General features: G+C 40.7%; 1 protein-coding gene across 12 annotated transcripts in view; it reads right to left on the bottom strand.

Annotated features, from left to right (window-relative positions):
- The window catches only part of PTPRT (protein tyrosine phosphatase receptor type T), a 564167-nt gene that overhangs the window by 213513 nt on the left and 336902 nt on the right, over window positions 1-13752 (bottom strand). For all 12 annotated transcript variants that reach the window (XM_068700265.1, XM_068700263.1, XM_068700264.1 and 9 more), the window contains one exon: window positions 12230-12523. In XM_068700265.1, coding sequence (XP_068556366.1) covers window positions 12230-12523 — 294 coding nt within the window. The remainder of the gene's footprint in view (window positions 1-12229; window positions 12524-13752) is intronic.

Below are 13752 nucleotides of genomic sequence, written 5' to 3'. Positions count from 1 at the left end.
AGAGCAGCTGTTACGGTGCTGACACCTGGAGAGGTCCAAGCAATCCAGCTGGACTTGGACAAACCGATAGAACCGGCCGTGCCAACTGGGCTGGTGAGCTGAGGACAGGTCCCACAGCATGGGAGAAACTGATCCCTGAGTGTGGGCAAGCTGATTACAGGGCCTGGAGGTTACAGATTTTAGTCATGCAAGAGGAAACTCAGACCCAGATATCAGAACTCAGAGACAAATGGGGAAAATACAGTATGAAGGAGAAGAGGGAATTTGCTGAAACAGCCTCATGTGCAAAACCCGTTTAGAAATGAGGCAGAGACTGAGGAGCAAATCAAAATGCGTATGGATGTCTAAATCTTCATACTCTTTATAGCAGCAATTACATGAAATTTCTTGTATAAAACCCTATCATACGCCTTTTGAATGATGGGCCATTCCCAACACAAAAGCTATAAACCCTGAATTCCCCCAGCTGGGAGCTCTGAGAAATCACACACTTCAACTTCAAGCACCAGGCTGCCGAGATTAGGGATCAGCATTAGCACCAGGTTCTGGGGTGGCTGGGCCACGATCCTATTTCCATGCAGTAGTGACACAGGGGGCACCTGCACCACGGCTGCTAGACCCTGCTCCCCAGATCAGGGAAGAGGAGGGCTGTTTCTTCACCTCAAAAAACCCATGCATGGTTCTAGATATCTTGGATCTAGCTTCTAAAAGGAGCAAATGCTAGACTACAGCTGTGGACAATGAACCTTCAGACACCTATCATGAAAAATGAGTTTGTGCTCTCTCATAAAAATAAAAAAGGATCTGCTGTGCCAGGCACCATACAGATTCTTCAGGGCAGACATTCTACCCTAACAAGCTGAACAGACAAGACAAAGGGCAAATATTCACAGCTGTGGCTGCAAATGAGGAGTTGGTCAAAGGACCTCACAGCTACTGGAATATCATAGTTTAAAGACTAACATATGAGCAGAAGATTCTTCATTTTTAATTATTGTTTTTAGGAGAAATGCTTGATGAAAAATAAATTAAAAGTTCAATAGCTCTAAACAGAGAAAAAAATATCATTTTCCTGCAAAATAAACTTAACAGCACTGAAGCAATTCAGGACAGAAAACATACACCTCCAGCACACAGCATGTGATTTGGTAAGACTTTGTAGAGTATTTTTCAGTAGAGAAAAATATTTCCCCACTCCTTTTTTTTTTTTTTAGGTTCTTACATTGCATTTTTGCAAACGTTACCTTTGCTTAACACATCTACATCACAAGCACTGCTCTGCCTTCCCCTCTATCATCAGTGCTTGCTTTTAAAACACCTCAAGCATCTTACTGCCAAGGGACCCCCCTCCTGTCACAAAAGAAAAGGCAGGATTTTCGAGCTGATCCTGATAACGCTTTCAGCACTCCGGTACATCTCTACAGCCCACAGAGCACTGACACTAACCCGTGAGCCTCGGTCCAGCTGTGCCGCCAGCAGCGTGAGAAGCGTGGAAGATTCAACAGCAATTCCTGATGGGCTGCAGCATCGTGTACTGGTATCATAGCAAGCACCTGTTAGCACAGAACGCAATTCCAACTCCTTTACACCAAGATATTTGCTTCTGCATGAAAATTAGTAAATATTTGCTCTGCTGTGCCAGCTGGATCAAGGGAAAGCCACAAATTGCCTACGCCTTTCATAGGCAGGAGAAGGCTGGCAGAAGGTTCCTGTCTGGAGTTCGCATGCACAACACTAACTGAAACCAACTACTACTGAAAACAGCCACAGATCAAACAGAAGCACAAGCAGCAGACAGAAGGCTGATTTTTACTCCATGGGTTTTAGGTCAGGTATTTCAGAGTTTATTTTCCAACTCTGTGTTTCCTGATTTCTGCAGAAGAGGAGGACAGAGACGGAAATCAAAAAAGTTGAGTTTTTGCATAGGAAAGTCACCTGAAACTAGCATGCATGCATTGTTAGGATGCTTTAGAAGACAGACAGACCATAATATGTGTGGAGGGATGAGAAACCATCCTCTCAAGAATCAGAACACATCCATTAACCCCAAGCCCTGCTATCGCCACAAAGCAAGTTATAGAATGTAACGTGCAATGGTGATACGAGGGGACACTACATCAGTACCTTAATGTGACTTGCACAAGACAACTCAAAAAATATTTGGGCTCTCTTAGAGCACTAAGGGTATCCATCTGAACTGGCATACCACTCTTTTAGTCTTGCATGGAATAAAAAAAAAAAAAATTACAAGGACTTGCTTTCAGGTTTAGTTTTAGCAACAATGGGATTCTGCCCAGGATGAAGAATCACATGGATCTTTTGGCAAGGGAACGTGTTATGGATGCAAAAATAAACACCCTACCAAAGTGACCCATAAAACAGCAGGTGGAGAGGTTTGCTCCTGCAGTAGTTTAACAAATAATCCACCTGAGAACAAAACCAACTGGGAAGAACCAGTTATTAATATGTACATCTTGGTCCATATACGTAACAGCACGTTGTACTCAAGACTGCCTTTGGTGCAGCATTCATTCTCTTGAATTTGATATCCCCACTCCTTTGCCTCACTCCCTCCTCTGATAAAAATAATTTAACGCTAACAATTTATCTACCTATTAGAAGCATTGCTAAAATTTTAGAATTATTTTAAGAATTCCAGGTTGGACAAATCGATCTCTCTAAGGTTCTATCTTAGAAGTGACAGACTTCCTCGATAAATAGTCTAATCTTTCAACCTCACCAAATATTTTTGTCAACTTTCCCTAACCAAAAAATTAGCTTCCGGAGGTTTGGGTGGATTTACAAGCCCTAATTCCCTACTGTGTTTGTTTCATTTGACAGTAAAAGCAGGAAAATCTTTCACAGTGCCAGCGGGGCTGTGATGTCAAGGTTTTCAGATTTTGTTATCTTGTGAGTTGTGGTCTTGCTATAAACCCTTTTCCAATGGTCTCTGCACCAAGATTTTACTTTAATAATTTGAAGGATTATTGGCAGCTAAAATGAGGATTTGTGGACCTTGAATGAAATACATTGTAATAACAACTGTCAGTCTGATTTTGATGCTCAGGTCTGTATGCCTTTCCAGCAATATTTGAATACTTTGATATGGTCACAGCTACGGTCTACTTGAATACTATTTCCAGAGTCATAAAATGTTCTACTGCTCCATAGTTTTAAAAGCATGGCTTTAAAAAAATAAATAAAATAAATAAAGAAAGATTTTACATTTTTTTTTAAAGCTTATAAAATTAAAAAGCAAAATTAAATTTAAAGGACTTGAAAGTGTTACCCTTTTCTCAGTGGAGTAACAAAGTGGAGTAACAAAGTCTTAAGATGGTGACTAAGTTTACATCCCTTACCAGTGCCATGGTCTCGGCAATCATGTGGATCACAACCCAAAGCCTGTGGAGAACGAGGGTCCCCACTTCTCCGCCTATGAAATGTGAACCGAGATACAAAGGGATCCCTGCAACCCGCAAGGAGGAACAAGAGGTTGGATTCACTCTTGGGTATGTCACGCCATAACGTAACGTGTCACAGAAACATCTATGAACAAAACAGGTCGTTAAAAAACCAAAACCACCGATGTCCCATTCTCAAGCTCAACCAGCATGAAAACCAAACAAAAATGCAATGCACTTATGCAGACAAATGCACACACCAGCACAGAAAAGGTTTTGTACTCTCATACTCCATCTGCTGGTTCTGCAACAGTATTTAAGACCTCGGTGGGGTTGAACTGTGTTTTTGTTTAATTCCTTTCCCCCTTTCCCTCTCTCCTCTCCCAAGCTGTGCAACGACAACCTGGATGATATGGTTAAGTTGACAAGTGTTAAACAAGAAGCCATTCTCATCTTAACTTTTCAGTGTCCACTGTGAAAAAATAAAAATGTCAAATATTTATGACAAAGTGGAACTAAAAATATAAGGAACAAAACTGTTTCCAAATGTCTTACAAAAATCCCAGGGTTAAAAGCACAACATGAGGTTAAAGATGTAGTGTTCCGTTCAATTCAGCCCCTGCCTTGCTTTTGTATTACATGCTAGCGCTTCCAAAAAAGCCAATTAAAGTGCCTTTTATTCTTCAAAATGTTTAAAATTGGGCACTTCCAGTGTATAAACTCTAAACGCCTCTTATTATTTGAGTGCTTTTTTAATGCAGACTTGTGTACATTAAAAACACATTTAAAATTGAAAGGCATTTATGTTTCAGCTGTCTTTGGAAAAGCAAAAAGAGAAGCACGAGCAGGAAGCAGTGAGCAGGGTTTGTCCCAGGACAAAGATAGGCTCATGACTATGCAAATCCATAGAGCTTAATGAATGATTTGCAAGACTGGATCTGTCATTTCAGTCCCGGGATGAGTTATAGTATGTATCACATAGAGAAGGAAAACAGACACCTCCCTTTGGTTGCTCCTCAGTGGAAGTTCAATGCTTAACACACGCACTGCAGGCGTACACACGGTGCATTATCCCTTCCAGTTTCCTCCCACTAACTGGGCTTTTCACTCTCTTATAAAGCGACATCTGGAAACGATCATCTCATCGCACCCTCAAAAAGCTACCAGAAGCAGTAATAATATGGTAATAAGGGATGAAATTTTATGAAAGATGGCACTTAACTGAAGACTAAAAGACACCATGCAATTTAAATAAATTGCTTTTAGCAGAGGACTGAGTGACAATCAAGAAAAAAGGCCTGGCCCGTTTTTGCAAATTGGGGGCTGGATTTACAACTGGTGTAAAACGGTGACTTTGGTATAGCAGTGCCAGTTTTACAGAAACTACGGGTACAATTTTGTGGAATCGCACTTTTAGGACCACGCTGAGACCCTCCCATTGAGGATGCTAAAATGAAGCTGAATAAGCAAAGAGGAAAGAAGCTATTAGCATGTCAAATATCTGTTCTTTTTGTGTGTCTCCTTTCACAATTTAAGTGAACTGCAAAATAGGAATCGCACAACTCTCTCTCCCCACCACCACCACTTCTGCCTCTTCAGAGTAGAAATGCTCGGTCTGTTTGGGATGAAACCTGGGCAGAACTCGAGAGCCAAGGAATATCAAACAGAGCAGTGCCCTAATTCCACTGGCATGGGAACAGGTGCTAGGCAGGTTCCATTCTTTTGGAAAAAGCCATGAGGTCCCATCATCAGCAAGATCTATTCTTAGCATGAAAGCCTAATGCCTTTATGAGAGTTGTCATCTCACTGGCCAGCCTGCCCACTCAGGATATAATGCCGTATTCAAACCCCATTATAGAAAGTCATTAAATTAAACACCAACGCCACCAAGCAGAAACAGCGTCATGTGGAAATGAATAACTAGACTTCATACTAATAAATAAAAATAAAAAACATTTCTGGATAACAAACTGCCTTTGCAGATAAAAAGAAATAAATCCCTAGAATTTAAATCCATCATGAGCAAAATCCCTCCAGAAAAAACTCCAGAGCACAGCACTATTATGACTGCCTCTACATTCATGACTGTATTTATGCAGACTAAGATAAGGGTAATCAATCCACACGCCTCAGGACAAAAGCCGATCTCCTGCCAGGGTCAGGATAAAAAAAAATTCCTCACCACATGTGCCCTGGTTCAAGGCACCAGGAAACACGCTTTGTGAGACTCGGGAATTGTCTGGCACCGGTCACTGCCAGCAACAACCAGCGGATTTATGGCACGCCGCTCTGGTTCAGCGGTAAATCCCAGCTTTCCCTCTGCACACTACCACTTTCCAATTCACTGAATTTCATGCCTGAACTTTGGATGGACTGGGCTCTCAAGCCAACCCAGGTATCTTGTCAGCTCCAGTTTGGCTTTTCAGGAACCCTGCATTGTGTCAGTCACCCACAGCACACCAAGGCACCTGCTTCCTATTTCACCATCTGATTACCTCCTCTTCTGCTCCCCAAATCTTTCTGTTCCATATTGGTCGCTGCTGTTATATCCCAGACAACGTAGCTGTTGTTCTGATCAGTTTTTAGTTGTTGTTGTAATTCTTTACTGGTAACTATAATTCATAGTTAGACATAATCTACCCTCTGTTCTTTGAAAGCTGTCATCCCACTTCAACCGCATTTCTACAGCCAATGCATCTATAAATTTATATTGGCAGCTCCTCAAAGAGCCACCACCAGCAACCAGCTACAGCTCTGCAGCTTGAAGAGAAACCAGAAATGCATTTCTTACAGAGCTCCACATTACAAATGGGAGCGTCTGGATGGCCCAGAAAGCCTGAAGTTATGTGTTATGGTCCGACAGAAATTAAAACCTGACAAAGAGAGACGAGAATTGTACCCCTTCGACACGCTCACAGCCACAAAGTGCATGATCAGGAAATCACAGAATTGTAGGGGTTGAAAGGGACCTCAAGAGATCATCAGGTCCAACCCCCCTGCCAAAGCAGGTTCCCTAGAGAATAAATACTGCACCCTTTCTTTCAGCTGTTATTTAGAAGGTAAATGCTGTCTTTCTACTCCCCAAGAATTAATCAGTAAAGAAAAAGGATAAAGTAAAAATGAAGAGCCGTGTTAACTATTTAATCAGTATCACAGAGAGAATTAACATCTCATACATAAAACGACTTAAGCTAGTAGGACGTGATACAGATGAAGCTCCAATCTTTCAACAACACTGTCAGTCTGTTTCCAAGCACAAATTAGGGATCAAGAATCAAAAAGAAGAAATATCATATTTTTCTAAGTCTCCTCTTATCTCTCTAGCTGACATTCCAAAGGCTATTGAGGTGGAATGAAAGCAGAGTTTCAATCATCAACAAAACGCCGAAGCTAACGGACAAAGTCACTAAAACAGGTAGGAGTCCCACAGGCTTTGCAGGATCCACATATCAAAACTCAGACACAAGATTGTGCCGTTCTCAACAGCTCACCTGCAGTGCTCCCTGGCTCTTGGGAATAGACGCTATCAAGAGCAGAACAACTCATTTCATTTTGCTACACAAGCCTTTGTTTCAGGGAATTTAGCAAGAGAGCAAAACTGAACACAAACTGAACATGTGCCACAGAGGTTTGTCTTATTAAAGGCAAGAAAAGAATACTACTACTTTTTTTCTAGAATTTTACTAATAAAAAAAAAAAAAAGAAACTCAAGTAAGGATTTCTTTCACTGATGATTTTTTTTTTTCCAAAGCATTTCTCAAAACTAAGCATTCCTCCTAAATAAGCATTTATTTTCCCTGTTGTCTACATTTAAAACTATGGAAGACAGAGGATCGAAGAGTTGAATTAACTTCCCAATTAGTATTAACGACAAATTCATATTTCAGGGAAAACGTACATCAACTCTAAGCCAAATTAGTCTGTGCATGAGTTATTCTAATAACACATCAGTTGTACAGGACCCTCTTTCAAATCGTTTGGTATGCCACTGGTACAGAGCTTTGACTCGTGTTGGATTTTTTTTGTTGTTCCAGAGTACCTGTAAGCTTAGAAAAAAATAAAGCCACCACAATCTTATTTTTCAACATCAAGATGAAACAATTCCCATTTACGGGGAGCTATCACCTTAAAACTACAACAGAAATAAATATTTTTGAAACTACTGTTGTAATAATTTGTAGGTTGGTGACCTTACAACAACCTAACTTTCCTGGTGTCTGGTTTGTGCATTTCCTACCAGCACACAAACACCTACTTTTTCTAACATCCATAAAAAGAGCAATACACACATTCACACATTGCCATTAAATATGAAACCTTAAAAAATGGCAAAAGCAGCTTATTATTTGTAAGTATTGCAAGATTTCACGGCAACAAAATATCTAATAACTGAAGGGAAAGGTTTTCTGACTACTTATGAACATCTCATCAAACTCAAATTCAGATTATTTACATTTATATCAGCTGCTTTACTGTGTTTTAAGAAGAAGCATTTCAGTCACATCGTTCAAGCTTAGCTTATTTCTCTAGTCCAAGAACAAAGACAGTATTGATCCTCACAACCGGTCCTTTCTCCAGGAACTGGATCACGTTGCCTTGCTGAACAAACCAGTCTCAGCTGCTCAGCTTCAATGACAAGCTGCATGGGATGCACGGGAAGTTTTTATCGGGACAACCCTTTTATATTCATATGCTTGTTCTATAAAGAATCATTGCCACACCTTTTTTGAGGGGGGGGATTACAGCATTTCTGAGGACTTTCTTCTGTCAGACTGGGAAGTTCACTGCTTCCAAGGACACAAAATCCTCACCCTCCTTCTAGCGAGTCACTTGCCATAACCCACCAAGGCAGAGAAGCAATTGTTCACTATCCCTTTTTCAGGCAGTATTTTAACCAGCTCTAAATATTTTTAAATAAACTCTCATCTGCACCTACTCTTCGGCCTTACTTTTCAAGCAAGGTCTTCCACTTATGAGAAGAACACTTTCCAGGTGAGGTTTTCTTTCCCCATAGCAATGATCCCACCTGCAAGGTCTTCCCTTCTCCTTCCCACCCACCAGAGGAATGGGGACTTCTCCTGTTCTCCCTTTCTGGGGCAACTGGAGAAAGAAAAAAGCAGAGGACTGCTAAATAAGCACACAGACGAAAACAAGCTCCAACTTTCCCAAAGCACAGCTTTCCAAAGCACAGTCTTTGGAATGAAGTCCACAAAAAAGGATTTTAAGGAACATTGTTTTAACTACGAGGATGGCTGAAAAAAAACTACACAGAGAAGTCAGTGCTGAACAAACCACTACTAGGAACTGCAGTCAAACAGTTATTCTGATCCTGTTATCTCTGGGGGAAAAAGCTAGTATCTTATGTTTTCCTTCCCTTCAACTGCCCCTCAACCCTGTGTCTGGTTTTAACCTTACGCAGTCTGGCTTTCTGTTCTCCTCGTTCCTGCTGTGCAGCTCTTCTCTGACAGCTTACTGCTTCGTATGTCTGAAGGCCATGTACTCTCCTGCCCCAAGTCACGACCTATCACAGTCTATGGAAATAAAACTAAAAATTACAGAACAAAAGAAATACATCGTTCTGTTGTAAAAACAAGGTATGCCATATTTTCTTGCAGTTGGTTTTTCCTGAACAGAGGCAAGATGAGGTCCAATTTTCAGTATCATTTCTAAAAATCAAATAATAAATGAAGTCTTGTAATGATGCCCTGCAGAAAACCAAGAGCATCACCAGAGGGATAATGGCTGCCCAGGTACATACTGTTTATACAAATTTAGATAAGATACTATCCAGTTTAATAAAACTTCTTTGTGCTCATTTAAAGCAGAACCTTTCATAATTAGTTTTTATGGATTTCATTTCATCAAAAAAACTTTTAACATCTGTGTAAACAAATTCCATTCACTCTCATCAAAAAATCTGAAAATCGTGAATGATCTTGATAACAGTTTTGTCATGGTGTAATGACTTTCTGAGCTCATGCTGAGCCATTCTGGTCACACAGGAGCTTTGATGCAAGGCCTGCAGTCAAGAAACACCAGACAGCTGCAACTTTGTAAATGAGCTTCTAGCACTTGAATTTAAGCAAGAGAAAAGCCTGATCCTACCCAAATTCTATTCTAACTCAGAGTTGGAGAAAAAAAAAAAAATCATTTTAAGGTATGCCTGAACTGATAGCTCTCCCAAGACATACTCAGACTCCCTAGCACACAAGTACACGATGCATATGTGAAAGGACAGCAAGGAGACCAGTTAGTAAAAAGGGTGTTGGCTTCCCATTCTCAGAAATTCACGAACAAATTCTGTTTACGGTTACACAGATTTCTTGCAATTTCAATAACTAAGTAAATATTACATCTCCAGTATAGGTGATACTCTCTACTATCACTTCTGCACTCAATTTTGCTATCTGTAGTAATGGGCCTAATAAACGCAGTACCAACACTGCAAAACAGGACTGCTTCAGCCATCCACTGATCGCCTACAAACCTCCCTCCTTGCCAAGAAAATGTAATGACAAAAAGAACAACAACAGGGAAAAAAGAAGTCCAACGTTTTTCCAGTGACAAAAGCAGCACAAATCTTCACTCAAATATTAAAAAAAAAAAAATCAATTTCAGTTGATGTCATTCATCAGGCAGTCCCAGAAAAATCAAGGGGGTAGTGCTCCTTTCTTGGCTTTATATGTTTTTGAAAATCTTTATCATGAAAGATTTGTGTAATTGTACTGGAAATAGAGCATTTTAAAGGAGTTCTACCACCACATATGAAAATTGGGATAACAATTGCATTTTCTTGTTTATCTTTTCAGTTGGTGTTTTCAAGAAATTGTGTATCTTCAGATATTGTGCAAGTCCTTTCCTTCGAGTCCACATTTAGATCAAGATCATTACAATTTCACCCACCCAATGCCCTACACAAAACATAAATGTCATCACCATCAATCTCAAGAAGCTCTGTATGACAATTAACATTAATAGAATGACCTTCTCCAGTTAGATTTTCATTAGTAAATTAAGGTGGAAAACAGTAAGTGGCACCACTTAGCCAATTTGAACAGATTATCTGCATCATCCTTCATGATGTCAGTCAATACCCAGTTGGAGCAAGAAGCTCAGCAATTTGAGATCCAGTACAAGACATCATATTAACCACAAAGTTAATGACTTTTTTTTTTTTAATCCCTGTAGTAACTGTAAAGTATTACCAGACAAGTTTGCAAGCTTGGCTGCTCCGGAAAGCGTGCCTACAAAGCTGCAAGCCATGAACAAGAAACCAAACCCCAGCATGCCGCATTTCCATGTGCATATGCATAGTGTCAGGTCAGGTCTGTAGTTATTTCTGATGAAGGCTAGAGAATTTGACCACAGTGCTAGTGAATAAGGAGATAGCCAAAAGCTGGGTAGGAGAGCATGCGCCAATTTCTTAAACACGCCAGGACATCCAGACCACAACCTAGCTGCAGGAAAGCCTCCAGACATTTTGTCTTCTATCAATAGTCAAGTGTTGAATATAGCAAACGCTTCCATGCCAAATCTTCATGCTCAGTTGTTTTTTTGTGTTTTTTTTTTCTATTGTTGTTTTTAATTTTTAACCAAATTTTCTCAAATAGACTCTAGACGTCCATTGCTGCCTAACCTGTATAAAAAAGGAAAGGCAGTAAGGATGTGTTCCCCAGCCCTGCCCGTGCATTTGGGACCTGCTGGGCTTCCTTTCTTGGCAGATGAAGAGGGTGCTGCTGGGGATGGCTCATGCTTTGAGAGTGGGTGAGGAACTCTAACATTGCACTGCTGAATCCCATCCCAGGATGGCATTTGTCTGTTCTTGATGCATTATTCACATTCAGATTTGTTACTTGGTCAGAAAGAGTAACTGAAACCAGAACACTTTTGCATAAGCTCTCCACTGGTTAAATCAATTTATTGTAAACCACCCAGTTTGTAGGGAGAAAAGAAGTTGTAGAAAGGGGAAAGCAGTCTTTTAGTCTCTGTCCTTTGCTCACACCACAGTAAGAATCTTGCAAAAATTACCAAAAATGAAAACCTTGAGAATATACAGCTGGGTGGTAGTAAAAACTGCTTGGCAGCGAACTACTTTGTTCACTCCCTTACAAGGCACAGAGCTTGATTTCCCTTAATGGCTAATGATTGAGCTGTGAGAACAGGATGAACAGCCAATATACCTGAAACATGAGGAACATGAGCCTTCAGTTTTTCCTGAAAGGCCAACATGCTTTAGACAAAAGACAGATTTCTCCTGTGCCTGGATCAACACTGATCTGATACAATATGAAAGACAAATGGAAGACACTCCACGGTGTTTGAATAGGTTTCTTCATCAGAATTGAGAGGAAGAATCAATACAATCAAACAGAATACAAAAATGTTTACCACTTCATGCCACTGTACTGAATAGTCAATGATAAACTGCTACCCAAGAACAACATATATTTCGCCATGTACTTGCAAGGTGAAAATTTGATAACAGACAACTCCTGAGATCAATTTGCCAGCATGAGTATTGGTCAGAAAACTCTCACTGGCTTGCCCGTTTCAACAGAAAATAGCCACACACTGTAGCAGAAAGTTTAGCAAACATACTACACTTAAAAACACAACACTCAAACATTTGCCTATGAATGATAAAATAACAACAAAAAAAAATAAATAAACAAACAAACAAACAAAAAAACCATACTACATTAAAACTCAGTGTGAATTCAGATCTCTAAATAAGAATGTCTACAGTAACGACAGGTGGAGTACCAGTTTATGCATTAGTAACTACACCAAAACATCCATGCAGTATAATAAAACAGCAGAAATCCTACCTGCACATTTTGTCCTTGTTGTGAGTGGTGGCCCAGGTGGCCCCGTGCCTCCTTCTCCAGGGCGGGTCAGCAGCACTCTGATCTCATACTCCACATCAGGGTCCAAATGCCACAGTTTGTAATTAGGGGAATCTACAATGTGCGTTTCTGCCCAGTTCCCAGTGGTCGTCCGATATTCCACCTCTTTCAGTATGATGGGCCCATCTCCAATGATGGAGTTGGCGTTGGGTTTGATCCACAGGTAGGTGGCTCCGACCGCCAGCAGCTCAGGAGGGGCAATAGGAGTTGGGGGTTCTGTAGACAAACAGAAATCATGAGAGGCCTGAGGCCGCTTTATCAAAAGGATTAACTTTTCACAATGTACCTGTATAGCAACGCCATCCCAATACCTTTTGTTAGAAGCAGAGTTCCTCCTGTTATTTAATGTAACTCAAAAAAAAAAATCTGGCATCTTATTTGCTCTAAAGATTCTGTCCCCTTGCACTGGTATACCTATGTAGTTGGTAGCAGGACCGATTCAGAAACATCTACTTTGAAAATACAGTGCCCACAAGGCAACTTCTGCTGAAAATTGAAAACAACAGTCACATGTAGAAGATCAGAAGGTTATGCTTATTTCCTCTTTCATGCATATACATAATTGCAGTCAATATAATCATATCATAGAATCTTACCATAGAATGGCTTGGGATGGAAGGGACCTCAAAGATCCCCTAGTTCCAACCCACTGCTGTAGGCAGGGACACCACCCACTACATCAGGTTGCCCAGGCCCCATCCAGCCTGGTCCTGAACACCCCCAGGGATGGGGCACCCACAGCCTCTCTGGGCAGCCTGTGCCAGGGCCTCACCGCCCTCTGAGTGAAAAATTTCCTCCTAACCTCTAAGCTAAATCTACCCTCTCTTTCTTCTAACATACATACAGCTATATATATAACATATATGTATATAATATGTAATAAGGTGAGGGAGGAAAGGAAATCCTGCATAACACGAAGTACGCTCAGGCAGACCAGACCCCACGTATAAAAACACTCCAGTACAAGAGCCCTCCTGCTCTGCGACCTGACACGGCCGGGTATCGCGATCATCGGCTGTGCTATTGTGGTTCAGCCAAAGGGTAATGCTTAACATGGCACAACTACCCATGAGTGGAAAACTCAAGTCACTTGCTCGTTACGGGATTTTACTGAGCAAAATAAAAGTTAAAAATTGGATATATTGTTAATTAAAGCACTGGCTAATTGTCTGAGAAGATACTAGTAGGTTTGAACACTGGGGATCTTCTGGGGGTCTAGTAGTCCGGATGCTGCTAAAACTGACTGGTGGTTTTGGTAGCAAAGAGTTAAAAAAAAAAAAAAAAAAAAAAAAAAAAACCACCTAAGGCACCAGTGATTCTACACATGCTGTTGTGTTTGACTACAAAGTTTGCTTAACTACATGAGCTGAATTACTCAAGCAAAGTCTGAGACTTGAAGAGTGCCTAGATGTCTGAGAAGCATCACGAGGAACCCAGCCACTGAA

Source organism: Anas acuta, chromosome 16 (assembly GCF_963932015.1).
Source record: "Anas acuta chromosome 16, bAnaAcu1.1, whole genome shotgun sequence".
Lineage (NCBI taxonomy): Eukaryota > Metazoa > Chordata > Aves > Anseriformes > Anatidae > Anas > Anas acuta.
Note: the sequence above shows the minus strand (reverse complement) of the source record. Positions and strands in the feature narration are given on the sequence as shown.